At 46.2% G+C, this 13,883-nt stretch overlaps 4 protein-coding genes across 4 annotated transcripts; 1 reads left to right on the top strand and 3 right to left on the bottom strand.

Moving 5' to 3' along the window:
- Positions 1 to 224: 224 nt before the first annotated feature.
- Positions 225 to 569, top strand: F5891DRAFT_901970 (uncharacterized protein; the record flags this gene model as incomplete). The annotated part of the gene is made up of 1 exon (XM_041373480.1): positions 225 to 569. A coding segment is annotated over one exon (345 nt), but the record flags the coding sequence as incomplete, so codon positions are not given.
- A 182-nt stretch (positions 570 to 751) lies between these two features.
- F5891DRAFT_1194542 (uncharacterized protein) lies at positions 752 to 1,797 on the bottom strand (the record flags this gene model as incomplete). Its single annotated transcript, XM_041367947.1, has 2 exons — positions 752 to 1,017; positions 1,656 to 1,797. 2 exons carry the CDS (start codon positions 1,795 to 1,797, stop codon positions 752 to 754), a joined length of 408 nt encoding a protein of 135 aa, XP_041220761.1.
- A 33-nt stretch (positions 1,798 to 1,830) lies between these two features.
- Positions 1,831 to 3,140, bottom strand: F5891DRAFT_1254033 (uncharacterized protein; the record flags this gene model as incomplete). The annotated part of the gene is made up of 8 exons (XM_041369937.1): positions 1,831 to 2,246; positions 2,299 to 2,351; positions 2,403 to 2,437; positions 2,504 to 2,586; positions 2,635 to 2,645; positions 2,693 to 2,865; positions 2,916 to 2,947; positions 3,014 to 3,140. The coding sequence occupies 8 exons, from the start codon at positions 3,138 to 3,140 to the stop codon at positions 2,113 to 2,115; spliced, it is 648 nt and encodes a 215-aa protein (XP_041220760.1). The 3' UTR covers positions 1,831 to 2,112.
- Positions 3,141 to 12,337: 9,197 nt separating this feature from the next.
- F5891DRAFT_984496 (uncharacterized protein) lies at positions 12,338 to 13,606 on the bottom strand (the record flags this gene model as incomplete). The annotated part of the gene is made up of 6 exons (XM_041377446.1): positions 12,338 to 12,410; positions 12,483 to 12,653; positions 12,952 to 13,145; positions 13,200 to 13,302; positions 13,363 to 13,435; positions 13,567 to 13,606. 6 exons carry the CDS (start codon positions 13,604 to 13,606, stop codon positions 12,338 to 12,340), a joined length of 654 nt encoding a protein of 217 aa, XP_041220759.1.
- Positions 13,607 to 13,883: the final 277 nt, after the last annotated feature.

Below are 13,883 nucleotides of genomic sequence, written 5' to 3'. Positions count from 1 at the left end.
ATGAGTTTTAGTTTACCGTCAGGGGAACACCTGGTCCGCTCACAGTCCACAAGCGATCATCCGGGATACAAGCCATGTGAACACCAATCAAGTGAAATGTGTAAGTCATTATGATTTGCAAGCAGATTTGTTTGTTCACAGTTTCGAACCAGAATAATATGCTGGTCTCCTCTGAATGCATGACCCTTTCCGCTTCAGATGGTCTGACACAGTTTTCGATGCAGGGTGTAGTATGCATTGGCGACTTTGGGCATACGCAGGTCCTAGACGAAGTGCTCGGGAGGGAAGGATTCACTGCTTATACTGGGTCCTCTAACATGCGTTGGAATGCCCCGGAACTCCTAGGTAGCGACGACATAAAGCCCACCAAAGCCAGCGACGTCTTTGCATTCGTAATGTCTATCCTGGAGCTTGTAACCAAGCAGGCACCACCCTATTCACACAGAAAACGTGATCTCACTGTCATTATGGACATCAGTGACGGTCGTTTACCCCTTCGCCCAACCGAGCCGGAAGATGTCTCGTGGTGGATGCATGATGAACCATGGGAAGTTTTAAACAAGCGTTGGGTATGTCATGGCTCAGGAGCGAATGAATATTGGAGAAATCAAAATCTTTCTTGAAAGATTCGCCAGTTACCTTGTGTATCATCCAAATTGGCAGACGGAAGAGGTTGATGTTGAGATTGTTCAGTAAGATGTCCTCCTTGCATATGTCATAAGCTACAGATGTACCTATGGTAAATACTTTATCAAAATAATCTCAGAGAGATCTGCGGCTTCATACTCTGCTGTACTGAGCCTGCCGCGCCTTTGACAACATTCCGAATCGACATCTTGAGCACTTCCCGCGCAGAGGGATCCAGCTGAGTAGTGGCCTCCTTGAAGGACGCAGGTGAGCTAGCTGCTAGGGAAAGCAAGTGTGCTATGTCACTAGAGTGTATCGTCGATGGAGGCATCTGAGATGGGCGTAGAAGTAACGTGATTGTTGGCAGCAGGACACTCAAGAGACGAGAACCTGCACAATTGAAGTCAGCTATCATGTGGTATTAAACCAAATTCTATTTGTGGGTACTGATACTGACATTGTTCATCCTTAGCCAACGAGACGAGTGTCGCAAATGTTTTTCAGACCTCGTCTATTGAGATGGCCTGCTGCTCTGACACTGTTCCTTCATCCAATCGAGGTACTATTTTGGCAACATATTGTATCAGTGCTGGAAGAAGCAGCCGAATGCAGGTTCAAAGAAGTTTGCTTTTAGACGCAGCGATTGCAAGGGTTTTTGGCGCAGTGAACAGCCACAATAGCCATCTGAAACACAAAGGCACTCAGCGACATGCATGGGATGTATTGAAGTAAAAGGATACCTGGTCTGCCTTCTTCGAGCTTTTGAGATATAAGGAAGAACAGGTGCTCCACACATGGTCAAGATGAGCACCGCCGCGAGAAGGTTAGTTTTGACTATTCTTGATGAAATCAAGCCTTCGCGTCCCCTGTGTGACTTTAGTCTCCCACAAACATGTAAGTATTTGCAAACCTTATTTTATCCATGTTCAAAAGACACAAGGTAAAAATCATTTTGCAATATCAGACACATCTCCCTCTGCAAGAACATGCATCGTATTATGCAACAGCGTAAAGGTTAACAGACTTACGAATCGAGAATGCTCCTGGATTGTGACGAGAGTGCCAAAGGATGTAGGCAAAAACCTTGAGACAATGAGTGTAAACCGAGTCTGGAGGAATGGTTGCGTTGCTCTGACTCTCCTTGCTGCTGGACTGCGTGTGAGATCCCATGAAGGACAATTTCTGAAAGACTCGCCTGAGATCACATATTGGCCGAAATGTTTGGCAAAAGTGGTTAGGACAGTGATCAAGTGAATGAGCACCTCTGCAGATTCTGTCATAGCTATTCGATGATTGAGACTCATGAATTCTTGAAAGATAGTAGGATCTGAAAGGGCTTTCCCTGAGTAGCGAGGGTCGAGAAGGCGTTTCAAGTGCTCCTAGGCAGGCGATCACTGTGTTAACTCGTGAGCTGGTGTCTGGCGAGGACGTCGCGAGTGCTTCATATATAAGGCCAAAGAGGGGGAAGAAAAGGGGTGCTGACCCTTATGTTGCGGAGTCGATACCATTGACAAATGTCCCCTCCTTCCCAAGGATAGCAGCTGAAATGTTTTGATCGGAGCGGTTCACAGTGTTCGCGACAGCTTGTAGGATCTTGTTGCCCAGGACGAAGCATGATACTGAAAAAGTGATATTCATTGATAATAATTGATCGATAGGATCGAAACTTACTGGGAGCAGAACTACTTAACCAAGGCTTGCATATGACGGGTCTAAAGCCACTGCTGACGCATCATGTATGAATTCGCAATCTGCTCGGATGACAGCATAATCACGAAGGCTCGCAAACCATTGCGGTGCCAAGATCGACCTGTATGGTTTGATGACATCCAAAAGGTATGTCTGTTCAAAACTAGCAATTTCCAGACGAGCCCACACAGAGAGGATAGAAACCCTCAACATGCCTGATGGATTCGGGGCTCAAGTCCACAAAATTGCCCATAGTTAAGTTGCCAGATTCTTGGAAAGTATGAATATCGTTGTAGATGAGATATTGGATATGCTTACCGTCAACCTCTCTGAGTGCTGTTGTAAGTTGTTTGAGAATTCTCCCCATCTGATTTACATCTTTGACAATGCCACAGCCAACGAATACTGCACAGGCTCGATGGCAGAAGACAAAATTTCAGGAGTGGAATCTGGAGAGAAGGCAGGAGTTAGTGCAGCTGTGATAGGTGCTTGATGTTGCTCAAGTAGGAGAGCGTCTGGATAGTCAGGGTCTGGGGCCTGGCAAAACACCTATTGAAATACTTATGAAAGGAAAATGGCAAGAATCACAGTGCACCTACCTGAATGACATCGCGTAATACGACCAATCCTTCTAGTCATATCTCTGTGACATATGCCGCAGAAGCTGTGAAGGCCATTTTGATCAAATCTGGAACACGAGACACAAGGAGGCCGTTCACTGGAATGCCCTGGTTACGAGCGAAAGGTATGTCGATGTATTCTCTGCGTCCAAAGCGCGCAACAAGTGTACACATCGCAGTGCAAATAGTTGCGTCCTCCAGCATGACGTAGCAGCCATTGCTAGGTTGCCTTGCCGTGTGTCATCGTTTGACATGGATGCACTCAACAATTGACCTTCGTCATCCATGAGACTGTTGGCTGTATTGACCACTTTCTGGGAAGCATTGATGCGCATCATAATCCTCTAGCAAAGGTCAATCCAAGTGAATGGATTGTGAATTACTGTCTGAAGTAGCCGGCTCGAAACTACGCTTCTGACTCAATCGATCGATGGGTCACCATCTAGCATGCCAAACAAATCCTCGACAAGGCGGTCTCCACCTAACCGGGACATTGCTAAAGCGTCTTCCTGCGCCAAGTGATAAAGGGCATCAATTGCTGCAAGTTTGAGGCATCTTCTAGGTGAATCAAGATGTCTTCTGAAACGATTCACGATCTCGGGGATGTCCACATGCTCAGGAGCAAACATAAGGAGATGTTGGATGAACCCTATAGCTTCTACTAGGACTAGTCCAACACCCGTTGTGCCTTCAGCACAGGAAGCCAAAAAGAGCGCTTCGCACTCTTTGGTGGCTCCCTGGCCTCGGCTTCATCTGAATTTTGTTGACATTTACTCAATTACTTAAAATCATGTTGGAACAAAATTTCGAAATAAAAATTTACATTTTTGAGCACGTTGTTGGCAATCATAAAGTAAAAGTACAAACTACTACACTGCAATAAAAGTACACATCACATCAGTCGGTTCTCTATATAAAAGTACATGCGATTTCAATCTGTAAGTCCTCTAAGCACTTCCGTATACACTACATTTGTTGTGTTTGAGCCTTCTTCATTCTCCGGGAAGATAGCATACACTCTCTCCGGATGAGTGCAGCGAGACAATGCAACATAAAGCTGACCATGACTGAACACAGGAGTCCGCAAATTCAGCCCAACCCACTTGACACTTTGACCTTGTGCTTTGTTGATCGTCATTGCGAAAGCCAGGCGAACAGGGAATTGGCGACGCCTGAGGGGAATATGATTTTCTTCAGGACTGGCCTCCAGGCTCATGCGAGGGATCAGGACCGTGTTGCGGTCATCATGGCGAGCTTCATCAACACCGTCCCTCAGAATGCGACACCTAAGGACGCGCGGGGTCCAGGAAAGAAGGATCATGCGGGTTCCATTATAAAGCCCTTCAGAGGGATTTAAATTGCGCAAGAGCATCAGGGGAACACCTGCTTTGACCTCCAATCTGTGCAATGGGAAGCCTGATGGGATGAGTGTGTGAAGGAATTCGGTGGGAATGTAATCATATTCTGTATCGGTGACTGAGTCTGCGCTGGTAAAGACTGCTTTTTCTCCAGGGAATGAATTGAGAATAGCGGCATTGATTTCATCCACATCGGTGTTTTTTGCGGAAAGGATGGTGCGTTCAAGAAAGAAAGAATCATTCATAGGAGGATGGCCAGGGAGCAGAATTGGAGCATATAGGGCATTGATGAGGGACTGTATGTCGTTGTTGCGACAGTGCATACGAATGGGGAGGGTCACAGTTCCATCTCCATCTGTGCCCTTGCCAGCTCCAATCTCAAGGAGCCACTTTGCAAATTCGTCAGAGGCAGGGTCTTGACCAAGACGCATATTTCTTTTGAGATGGAAAATGCGAAGTTTGGGCCAGAGGCGAGATCTGCAAAATGTAGCACCCACTATTTGCTCCCTGGATCCATGGGGCACCACCGGCAGGGTTTGCCTAAAGTCTCCTCCAAAGAGCATGGTTATTCCTCCAAAATCAGCATCTACATCCAGAAGATCACGCAATGTGCGATCAAGGCATTCCAGTATATGCCGGTGCAGCATCGGAATTTCATCGCAAATGATTAGCGAAGTTGCCTTGAGAAGCTCGTGATTGACATCGTTTTTCTTGATGTTGCATGAGCTGTCTTCGTGAATGGGAATTGGTATTTTGAATCGGGAATGAGCTGTACGTCCACCTGGGAGGAGGAGAGAAGCGATTCCAGAGGAAGCCACACATAAGACTATCTTTCCTTCAGCACGGAGTTTTGACGCAATAAGCTTGCAGAGATATGTCTTGCCACATCCGCCTGCACTGTGGACGAAATACGCATGTCCGGGTCTATGCTCATCACGACTCATTGCATCATTGACTACAGCATCAAAGACCACCCTCTGCTCAGCGTTAAGCGAAGGAACTCCTTCATCCACTGTCTGCTGAAGCTCCACACGATTGTACTGGAGCTGCTCAGCAATGAGCAGGTTGCCCTCCATTTCCCCCCATCTTGCTGCCATTTGAGACACGGGCATCGGAGGAAAAGCATTCAAAGACTTTCCATTTTTGCGAAGTACGCAGTCAATGAGATAGAGACCATAGTCATGAACCTCTTCCTCTGAGGGGTTAGGAATGTTGAATGGAAGTCGAGTGAGACGGTGACGCAGATCGTCGCAGAGGTTATCTTTGAAGCGGTTCCAAAGATCATCAGGGCTTGTAGGATTGCAGTGTGTGAGGATGATGGCAAACAGATTGCGCATGCGATGTCCTGTACACATATGAGAGGCATCCTGCAAGCATTGGATCCATTCATTGTCGTCATCGAGCAGACCCCTACGCTGACATGCACTCTTGAAAGTCTCACAGACAATGTCATTGACGGTACGGAGGTTCTCATATGATGTCGCGCCTTTAAAAACATAATAAGTTAATTGATTTTATCCATCACAGACAACTCACCTTTCACTACAGTCAAAAGCAATCTGAGATAGAAGTGTTCGCCAGATCCGGGTGCAGCAGAATACATCCTTCCGATAGCCACTCCACGCTCACGAATCTTCCAGGCAGTCCTGTTCTTGACCCACACAAATTTTGAGGGGAAATTTTGATAAAGGCAGTCATGGGCTCCAGCTGCCACCAAGTCTTCATTGGCATTGGCTTTGAACCATCCAGTGAGGCAGGTGTCTCTGGCTGCTGCGCGCTCAAGAACATCCTGGGCGTTATCATCAGGGTCATAGAACACCATCTGTTCATCTGGAAGGTGGACTGGCAAGCGAATTACAGAGGGCCACTCAAGATGCATGGCAAATTCAAATATGCGCCATGCAGCCTCAGTTGAGCTGATATACCTTGAGTCAAGATATAATTTGATCTCATCCTGCCCCGACATCTCCAGAGTAGCGCGATCATTTCCTTTGTATATATACTTGTGTATATATTTGACAGATTTGATTGAAGCACAGACCTCCAGATTTATGTGGCAGTTGAATTCGACCAGCAGCTCTGGGGGATGGGGAACAACATCTTTGTTGGTGAAGATGGTGTCATTCTTTTGGATGGTGCGACCATTATCCGGTCTTGCATACTCCGGATAGCCATCATCTCTCAACAAAGTCTGAGGACAGAAAGACTTTGGAAAGTGCTTTTTGCACCGTCCATTCTCCAGGCAACGCTCTGGAGTGCACGGACCATGCAGCACAAATTTTTCCACAGCTTGGTAGAGTCGTGGATGAACATTTCTGTCAGGAATTTGAGCAGAGATAAAGGCGTTCACTTGCTCCACCGTCCTGATCTTATATTCTGCTTCCAGGAAGATGAGGAGGTGCATGTGCGGCAGTCCGCGCTTTTGGTATTCAATGGTGTATACCAATCCTGCAACCTTTCCATAGTAGCCTTCGCGAACCTTCTTCAGGAGGGCCTGCTGCTTCTGATAGAATACGCGAGCCACCAAGTCTGGACGGTCCACGGCACTTTGTCCTATGTATGAAATTGTCAGAAATGAAGGATGCATCAAATATATATATTTTACCTGGGAATAGATTCTCTGTAATCTCAGGCCAGCTTCCATTGGCAGTCATCGTTAGAAACAGATCTGGTTTCAAGCAGAAATGACAAATGGCCAGAGAGTCTTGCAGCATCTGGTACATGTGCCGAGGGCCTGAACTGAATGAAGAAGGAAGAATGAAGAAGCCGCCTGTCTGAGCCAAATCATTCACACCATCATTGAGAACGTTGTCTGTCAGACCTCGGTAGCAGTCAGCCCTGAGCCGCGTTTGATTGTGCCGGATCCAGTTCAAATTGTTTTGCTCTATTGAGGCCCAAGCATCGACCACATACTGTTGGAACAGTCTTCCACCACGAAAGATGTTGTTGTGCTCCATGCGATTGTTGTGGTCCATGCGAGCTGGGCGAAGATGAATCCGGTAGGCATAATAAAGCAGCTGAGTCACTTTTTTTGCTCGTCGATTCCCCTGTTGATTGACATTCAGAGGGATGTCAATATGCCAGCCCTCCTCGCCAGAAGGAAACAGGAGAACATAGTGAAGAGTCGAATATGCGTGGCTCAGCTGGCTGATGCGCTCGAGTCGACCGCCTTGAAGTCGCAAGATAATATCTCGTTTGTCAGACACCTCCTCAGACCCATCTCCAGGAATGATCACGGCAATTTCATCGGCAGTAGGGACATTATATCTTCGGCCATCTGTGCCTTGCCTGAAATGAATGCGTGCACGAACATCTGTCTGTTCCTCTGGAGCCTTCTCTCTCATAACTTGATAGGCTTGCTTGTACAAAGGAGCATAGAGATGATTTCGATACAGCATGTCATGGAGACTCCTGAGGATGACACGGTCAAGACCCTCATTTCCTGGTCGGGTGGCGCGAATGTCGGTGGCTTCTGCAGAGTCATATATATAACTGTGCATATGAAGGTTGAACACCTTCTGGAGGTAAGAGGCTACCCATCAGATGGTGCAGGGACCCATGGATACGAAAAGCATTTGGTCCAGAGCCTTGAAGAGCGCGATCTTCGATGTTGACACCCACGGATGTGAATGCGAGAGCGCTATTGTACCGGCGGATATTTGAGACAAATGTTCGGTCCATATATGCCTGCTGCAGCTCGCGCGGCCATTGAGGGAAAGGGGGAAGGTTGACTTGGCCCTGCAAGCAGCACATACCAAACCGTGGACTTCGAATGGATGACTTGGAGAGTTTCTCAGATATAAAGTGGTTCACATGGCAATTGGGACACTCTACGTCAAGGCGACCCAGATAATGGGGATTGATAGGTTCCCTGTATGGACGGCCTCCAACAGGAATAGGAACCACCTGGTTGATATGCTGCTGGTCCTCTTCCTCGCGCTCCTCCCTATCAGCCTGAAGTCGAATTCTTCTTCTTTCCTCGTCATCGTCATGATGTTCCTGAGATGCTGGAAGATTGTATTCACGCATGGCCTCCTGCTGACGCTCCTGCTGCTCACGAATTCTTTGAGTCCGGCGGCGCTGATCTTCCTCTTCCTGTTGCTGCACTCGCAAAATATCTCGATTCTGTCTATTGATGTGTTCAGCTTCGTGCTGCTGCACTTCCAGAGCATACCGAGCATCTCTATTAATGTGCTCGACTTCTTGCTGCAGAATCTGCTGTCGACGAAATTCCTCCTGTGCTTGTCTCTGGAGCAAATGATTTCTAATATGCTCTACCTCCAAATGAGGGACATTTACAGGAGGGGCAGGAACATGAGGCTGCTGTGGGGGATGTGCGCCAGCTGCCCTGAGCTCATCTTGCACCTCCTGTCTTATTTCATCCCTATCCTGATGCCGACGAAGATTGCGCAGACGGCGTCTGTCATTATGAGCAGCATTCATTTGCTCATTCAAGCGCACATTATAATCAATGCGAGGACGATGAGCATGCTGCACATGCGCAATTGCATTTCGTGGCAAACCGGGATATTGCTCAACCGGTAAAGGAATGTGGGGGAAATTTGGAGGAGGATGCCATTGCGGAGCAGGTCCTGCTTGCAGCAAATTAGCTGGCATGAAATTTGGCTGTGGTACGGGAGGCAGAGGCCTGTCCTGATTTTCACAGGCAGCATGGCGGCGGTTCCGTCTACCGGGAGACGTCATTTGAAGGCGATTAAGCCTATCACGCTCCCGTTGAGACTGCCGATCGCGCTCCGGTATTATCTGTTCTTCAATTCTAAATGGCCCAAAGTGACGTGCAGACATTAGCACCTTACACAAATAAAATAGTCAGCAACTCACGGTAAAATTTCGTTTGGGTTCATTGTTGAAACCGTTGTTTAGCAAGCGCAATTAAAGTTGAATCGAGTTGGCTGAGCTCATTAATCGAGTCAGATTATTGCGTACTATCAATTTCATTATGAAAAGACCCACAAATGATGTAATACACTTTATTACACTTGGCTGCGGGGGAAGGCAATTACTCGAGAATGTATTCAAAAGCAGCAGCCAAGTTTTGTAATGAATTGTGTAATGAACAGTGCGATGACACGTTTGTTTATGCTTTTGCTATTGAATTGTGATTCAAAAGCAATTGTGTAATGGTTTGTGTTGTCACACGTTTGTTATGCTTTTGTTATTCTCGTTGCCTGTATTCCCCTATGAGAGGAAAATTGAGCTATTTGTCCGTGTTGTCCCCCGCGCGCAGTAGGCGTGCGGATCACTGTCCACTATATCGCGTTTTGCAGTAAATTCGGACTTGGTAAAATTTTTACTCTCAAAATTTCAAAATTTCATAGGTTTCGTAGTCACAATTCACAAATTTCATTACGTTCATTATGTCAACGTTACATTCATTAGCTTAAGTAATAAAGTTGTGTCTCTCGAAATCTCAAATGTCATTTGTCATTTTGTTCACCTTTTCACATTTCACTCTTGCCACGTGAGATTTTTAGCGAGCTAAGCGAAAACACATGGCCTAAGCGCAAACCACGCGAGAAAGTGACCTAACCGGGACATTGCTAAAGCGTCTTCCTGCGCCAAGTGATAAAGGGCATCAATTGCTGCAAGTTTGAGGCATCTTCTAGGTGAATCAAGATGTCTTCTGAAACGATTCACGATCTCGGGGATGTCCACATGCTCGGGAGCAAACATAAGGAGATGTTGGATGCACCCTATAGCTTCTACTAGGATGGGATCATCATCTTCCACCGAAAATTCGTGGACAAGGTCAAGTACAATTGTCCTCATCCTTGGAGAGTTGTGAATGTCAGGGCCAAGGATAGTAATGATCGCATCCACAATATAGCAGACAAGGGGGTAAGCTTGTAAGTCACTACTGATATTGGCATTATTCAGGGTCCCTCCCTTGACTTCGTGAGCGTGTGATAGGTATATTTTGAGCAGCTTCCAAGGGTGCTTGACACGAATGGAGTGAAGGCCAAACTAGCGGCGTTAATGACATATCCCAGTGCACAGAGGGACCAGAAGTGGAATAACGGGTGAAAATCATTGCTCAATGACATGAGAAGATTCACAGTTGTTTTTAAGATGGGGGCTGATCTTCTCTCTCTCTCTCGATTCTTTGTGTCACCCACCCTCCGCTTCCCTTTTGTTTAGTGTCTTGGTGTTTTGGGTTGTGTCGTTCCCAAAAACAGTTCCCCATTACACCTCACACTCAAGAGTTTGGTTGCTAACATTCTGCCGCTGAGTTTTCCGCACTGCGTCAGCTTCAATACTCTCGGTATGCTCTTTGGTGTTTTGCTCACTTTGATGCACGTCACATCTCGGATCTTTTAAATCACGTGATTCGCGACATGACTTCCTTTCACCAGACACCAAACATATACCCTGGAGTCGCAGCATTATGTGCATTCGTCGAACAACGAATCACGCTCACCAGCTAAAAACACCGCCGCAGCCAACCCCTTCCCCGCCAACTGGCAAAATACATATTCAGAATTTCCTGGCTCATAGCATGAACCATGGACATTACGATTGCTATTAACCAAGGACGCCGCAAGTCCACCGACGTGAAGCGCACAGCCAGCTCGTCCTTGGGGTGGCTTACAATGTGATCGACCAATACCTTGGTCTGACTCGTCAAACAGGAGCTTCCAGATATGTAGGCAAGACCCCCAATGGCCTCGCTGCTAGCAGATCTCAGGGCGGGGTCACCATCCACAAGAGCATCCTGCAAGTGGAATTATAAACTTATAGGCAAACCACAGTTTGAAATGTAAACTTACGTTCAAAAATGCTCCAAGAGCTGAAGTGACTTGAGAGTGGCCAAGAGTATCCTTGGATAATCGGATTGACGATGATACAAAGTCATGGAGACACGCAAAGTTCGTATGATGGCTTCAACACTATTCAACATTACGGCGTCTCTCTTCCTAGCATTCTTGTCAACCTTCGAAGACCGATTGGACTCTATCAAGTGACTAATTGTGCACAGAGTAGTACTTAGATCCTGGGCTGGCAACAACTGAGAGAATAATAGTGGTGTTACAGACTGACAACACAGGTGGTGGGGGCATTGAAAGACTGACTGTCATCTTCTGATGGGTTTATCATAGAAAGAGAAAGTGTATCATGCTCACAAGCTCCTAGTACCGGCTTGAGCAGTCAGATGCGTAGATCAGCATTGGCAGGGAGACCCACAGATGATAATACCTTACCAGGGCACTTATTGAGTGTTCTATGCTATCGCTGTTAATGTGACCTCGGCGAGGACTTTCAGACGTTGTGCTTTGGTCGATCCCGTCTTCAGATATTTCGAGTCACGTAGTAAGTCCATATGCATAATGGTAACTGAAATATTTACAAGATGATTAATTAGCAAGTATTGTACATCATACATACCTTTGCACACCTAGCCTCCTTTGTCAATTTGAATAATAATTATATACATTGGACAGATTACCAAGTATGACATTTAAGTGAAGAGATTATCATCCGTTTCGTGCGATACATTACTTTATAACTACACTATGGAAAGTCAGACACTTAGGCAATGGTAACTGAAATACATGGGAGATAAATTGTATTACAAAATTTAGGTGCTTTGAATATAATTATCTGTATGGAGCTTGTAGCCCACATGTATCAGTGTGGTGTATGCTACCAGAGCCTGCAAGTCATGTAAATGTGTCCCCAATTACGGGTATTGTTGTCCTTGAGATGGCAAGCATACCTAACTTTCAATACTGTGGCATCGCGCACAACTCGCTACATGAAGTCCCACATCTATCATATTTTTGTTGACTACTAGATACCAAATGAGTGACGAAGGTGGGTCATTTGTCTTGATCATATAATAGTGCAGAATGTCTGAGCATATTGTCTATTGCAGGTCTTAATGTCAAATATTGCTGATGGTACTAGAATCTCACTCGGCAATGCATTATGAAAAATTTTAATCATTCATTATGTACAACGTAAAATTACATACAGCTAGCAGTTTAACATTTAACATTAAGTACTAACCAAACTTAGCTACATCTACCGCCTGGCCAAAGTCATGGCAACCGACATTTTGTTAGCATGCTGCGGGCGATAATCGGAAACAAATATTCTACCGAAAACCTTTGTAAAAAAACGAAACTGAAATGAATTAATGAAAGATGGTGATGCCCAAACTACTCACTGATTCCACCACAGTAAAAGGTCGTCAACATCTTTCGTGGCTTCTGGCGACGGAGGGAGCTCGAGATAATCCACTATATTGTCATAGAACTCTTGATGGTTGAATTCATCGTCAACGATGCGCCAAGATCCCGTGCTCGATCGCCACTGTTCTTGTTCCGTACAGAACGAGCTGTCGAGTCAGCAGGTTGTTCCTCGTATGTGGAAGTTGGACAGGTGAACATGCGTTTAAATGCCTGGAGACTGCATTCAGTATGCTTCTACCAAATATGATAATTTTACCTTTACAAGTAGTTTGCCTTTAAACAAACCATTGGTAGGATTCTGGGGGTCATAGCATCCATCCTCGTACAGGAATGATGGCCAGGAGCAAGCTGGTGATACGAAAATCAGGATGGTAGTCTCGAATGGAGGCTCGAACACTTTGAAGACATAGTTAGTTATGGCGCAGGTCAGAAAAGAGCCCTTACGTGGGATTGCTCCAGTCATAATCAACTGGGCACAAGAGTCCACCCGTCACGTCGTTGTAGAACCCCCGACCAGACTTATCTTGTCTGTGAATGGTGGGATTTGGTGTGGGAGTGCGTTCCATCAGCCAATTGGCGACAGCGCACTTGAGACTAGCAGAGTCGTCTCCTCTGGCCCCATCAGAACCTTCATTCAGCTGGATGCGAGATACAGTCACATTTGGTCAATAAATTGTTTCAGTAAGTCTCACCTTGTTGTATGCAAAAGCAAGAATTTCATGCTCGGCTGATGACCGTAGCAATTTACGAGCCGAGGGACACCATACCATAAGTTTCTTGAAGGAGCGATACCACCTATTTTCACTGGAACATGGCCTGAGGGCTAACCAGTAAAAGTTGTGAAGATGTACTTACTCTAGGTCATCTGAATCCATTTTGTCCGCGTCTGATTCATTGACAGCGCCCAGTCCAATGCGCCTATTGAATTCTGCCACCAGATCTTCAACGCGCTCAGTCAGACAAACGAGCCTTTGAATTGGTCGACCATAGTATGCATTCGATTCACTACTTTGATTTTTTATCAACTTGTTGTGCCACCATTTTAAACACCAGACGTACCTTTTCTTCCCAGGGAGCCCACGGACTCGGAGGTCTGCATTTTCTTCCTCGAGTGCTGTTACAGTAACGTTGCCCCCTATTCATTTTCCTTATCCCCATGGACTTACGGCCGTGTTGCCTTGTATTTGTATAGCCTCGGCTATATCTTATCTCTTATCTGGTGACTCCGCTTATCTCTGACTTCTTATGACTCCCTCTTATCTGGTGACTCCCAACCCTTGGACCTACGGCTGCGCTGCCTTGTACCATATCAGGCTATCACCTGCCTTTCTTGGACCTACTGATACTTGACGACCTTGCCCTAAAGTCATTCCATA

Source organism: Suillus fuscotomentosus (genome assembly GCF_016647785.1).
Source record: "Suillus fuscotomentosus strain FC203 chromosome Unknown F5891scaffold_70, whole genome shotgun sequence".
Lineage (NCBI taxonomy): Eukaryota > Fungi > Basidiomycota > Agaricomycetes > Boletales > Suillaceae > Suillus > Suillus fuscotomentosus.
The sequence above is the reverse complement of the archived record's forward strand: the minus strand, read 5'-3'. Positions and strand labels throughout refer to the sequence as shown.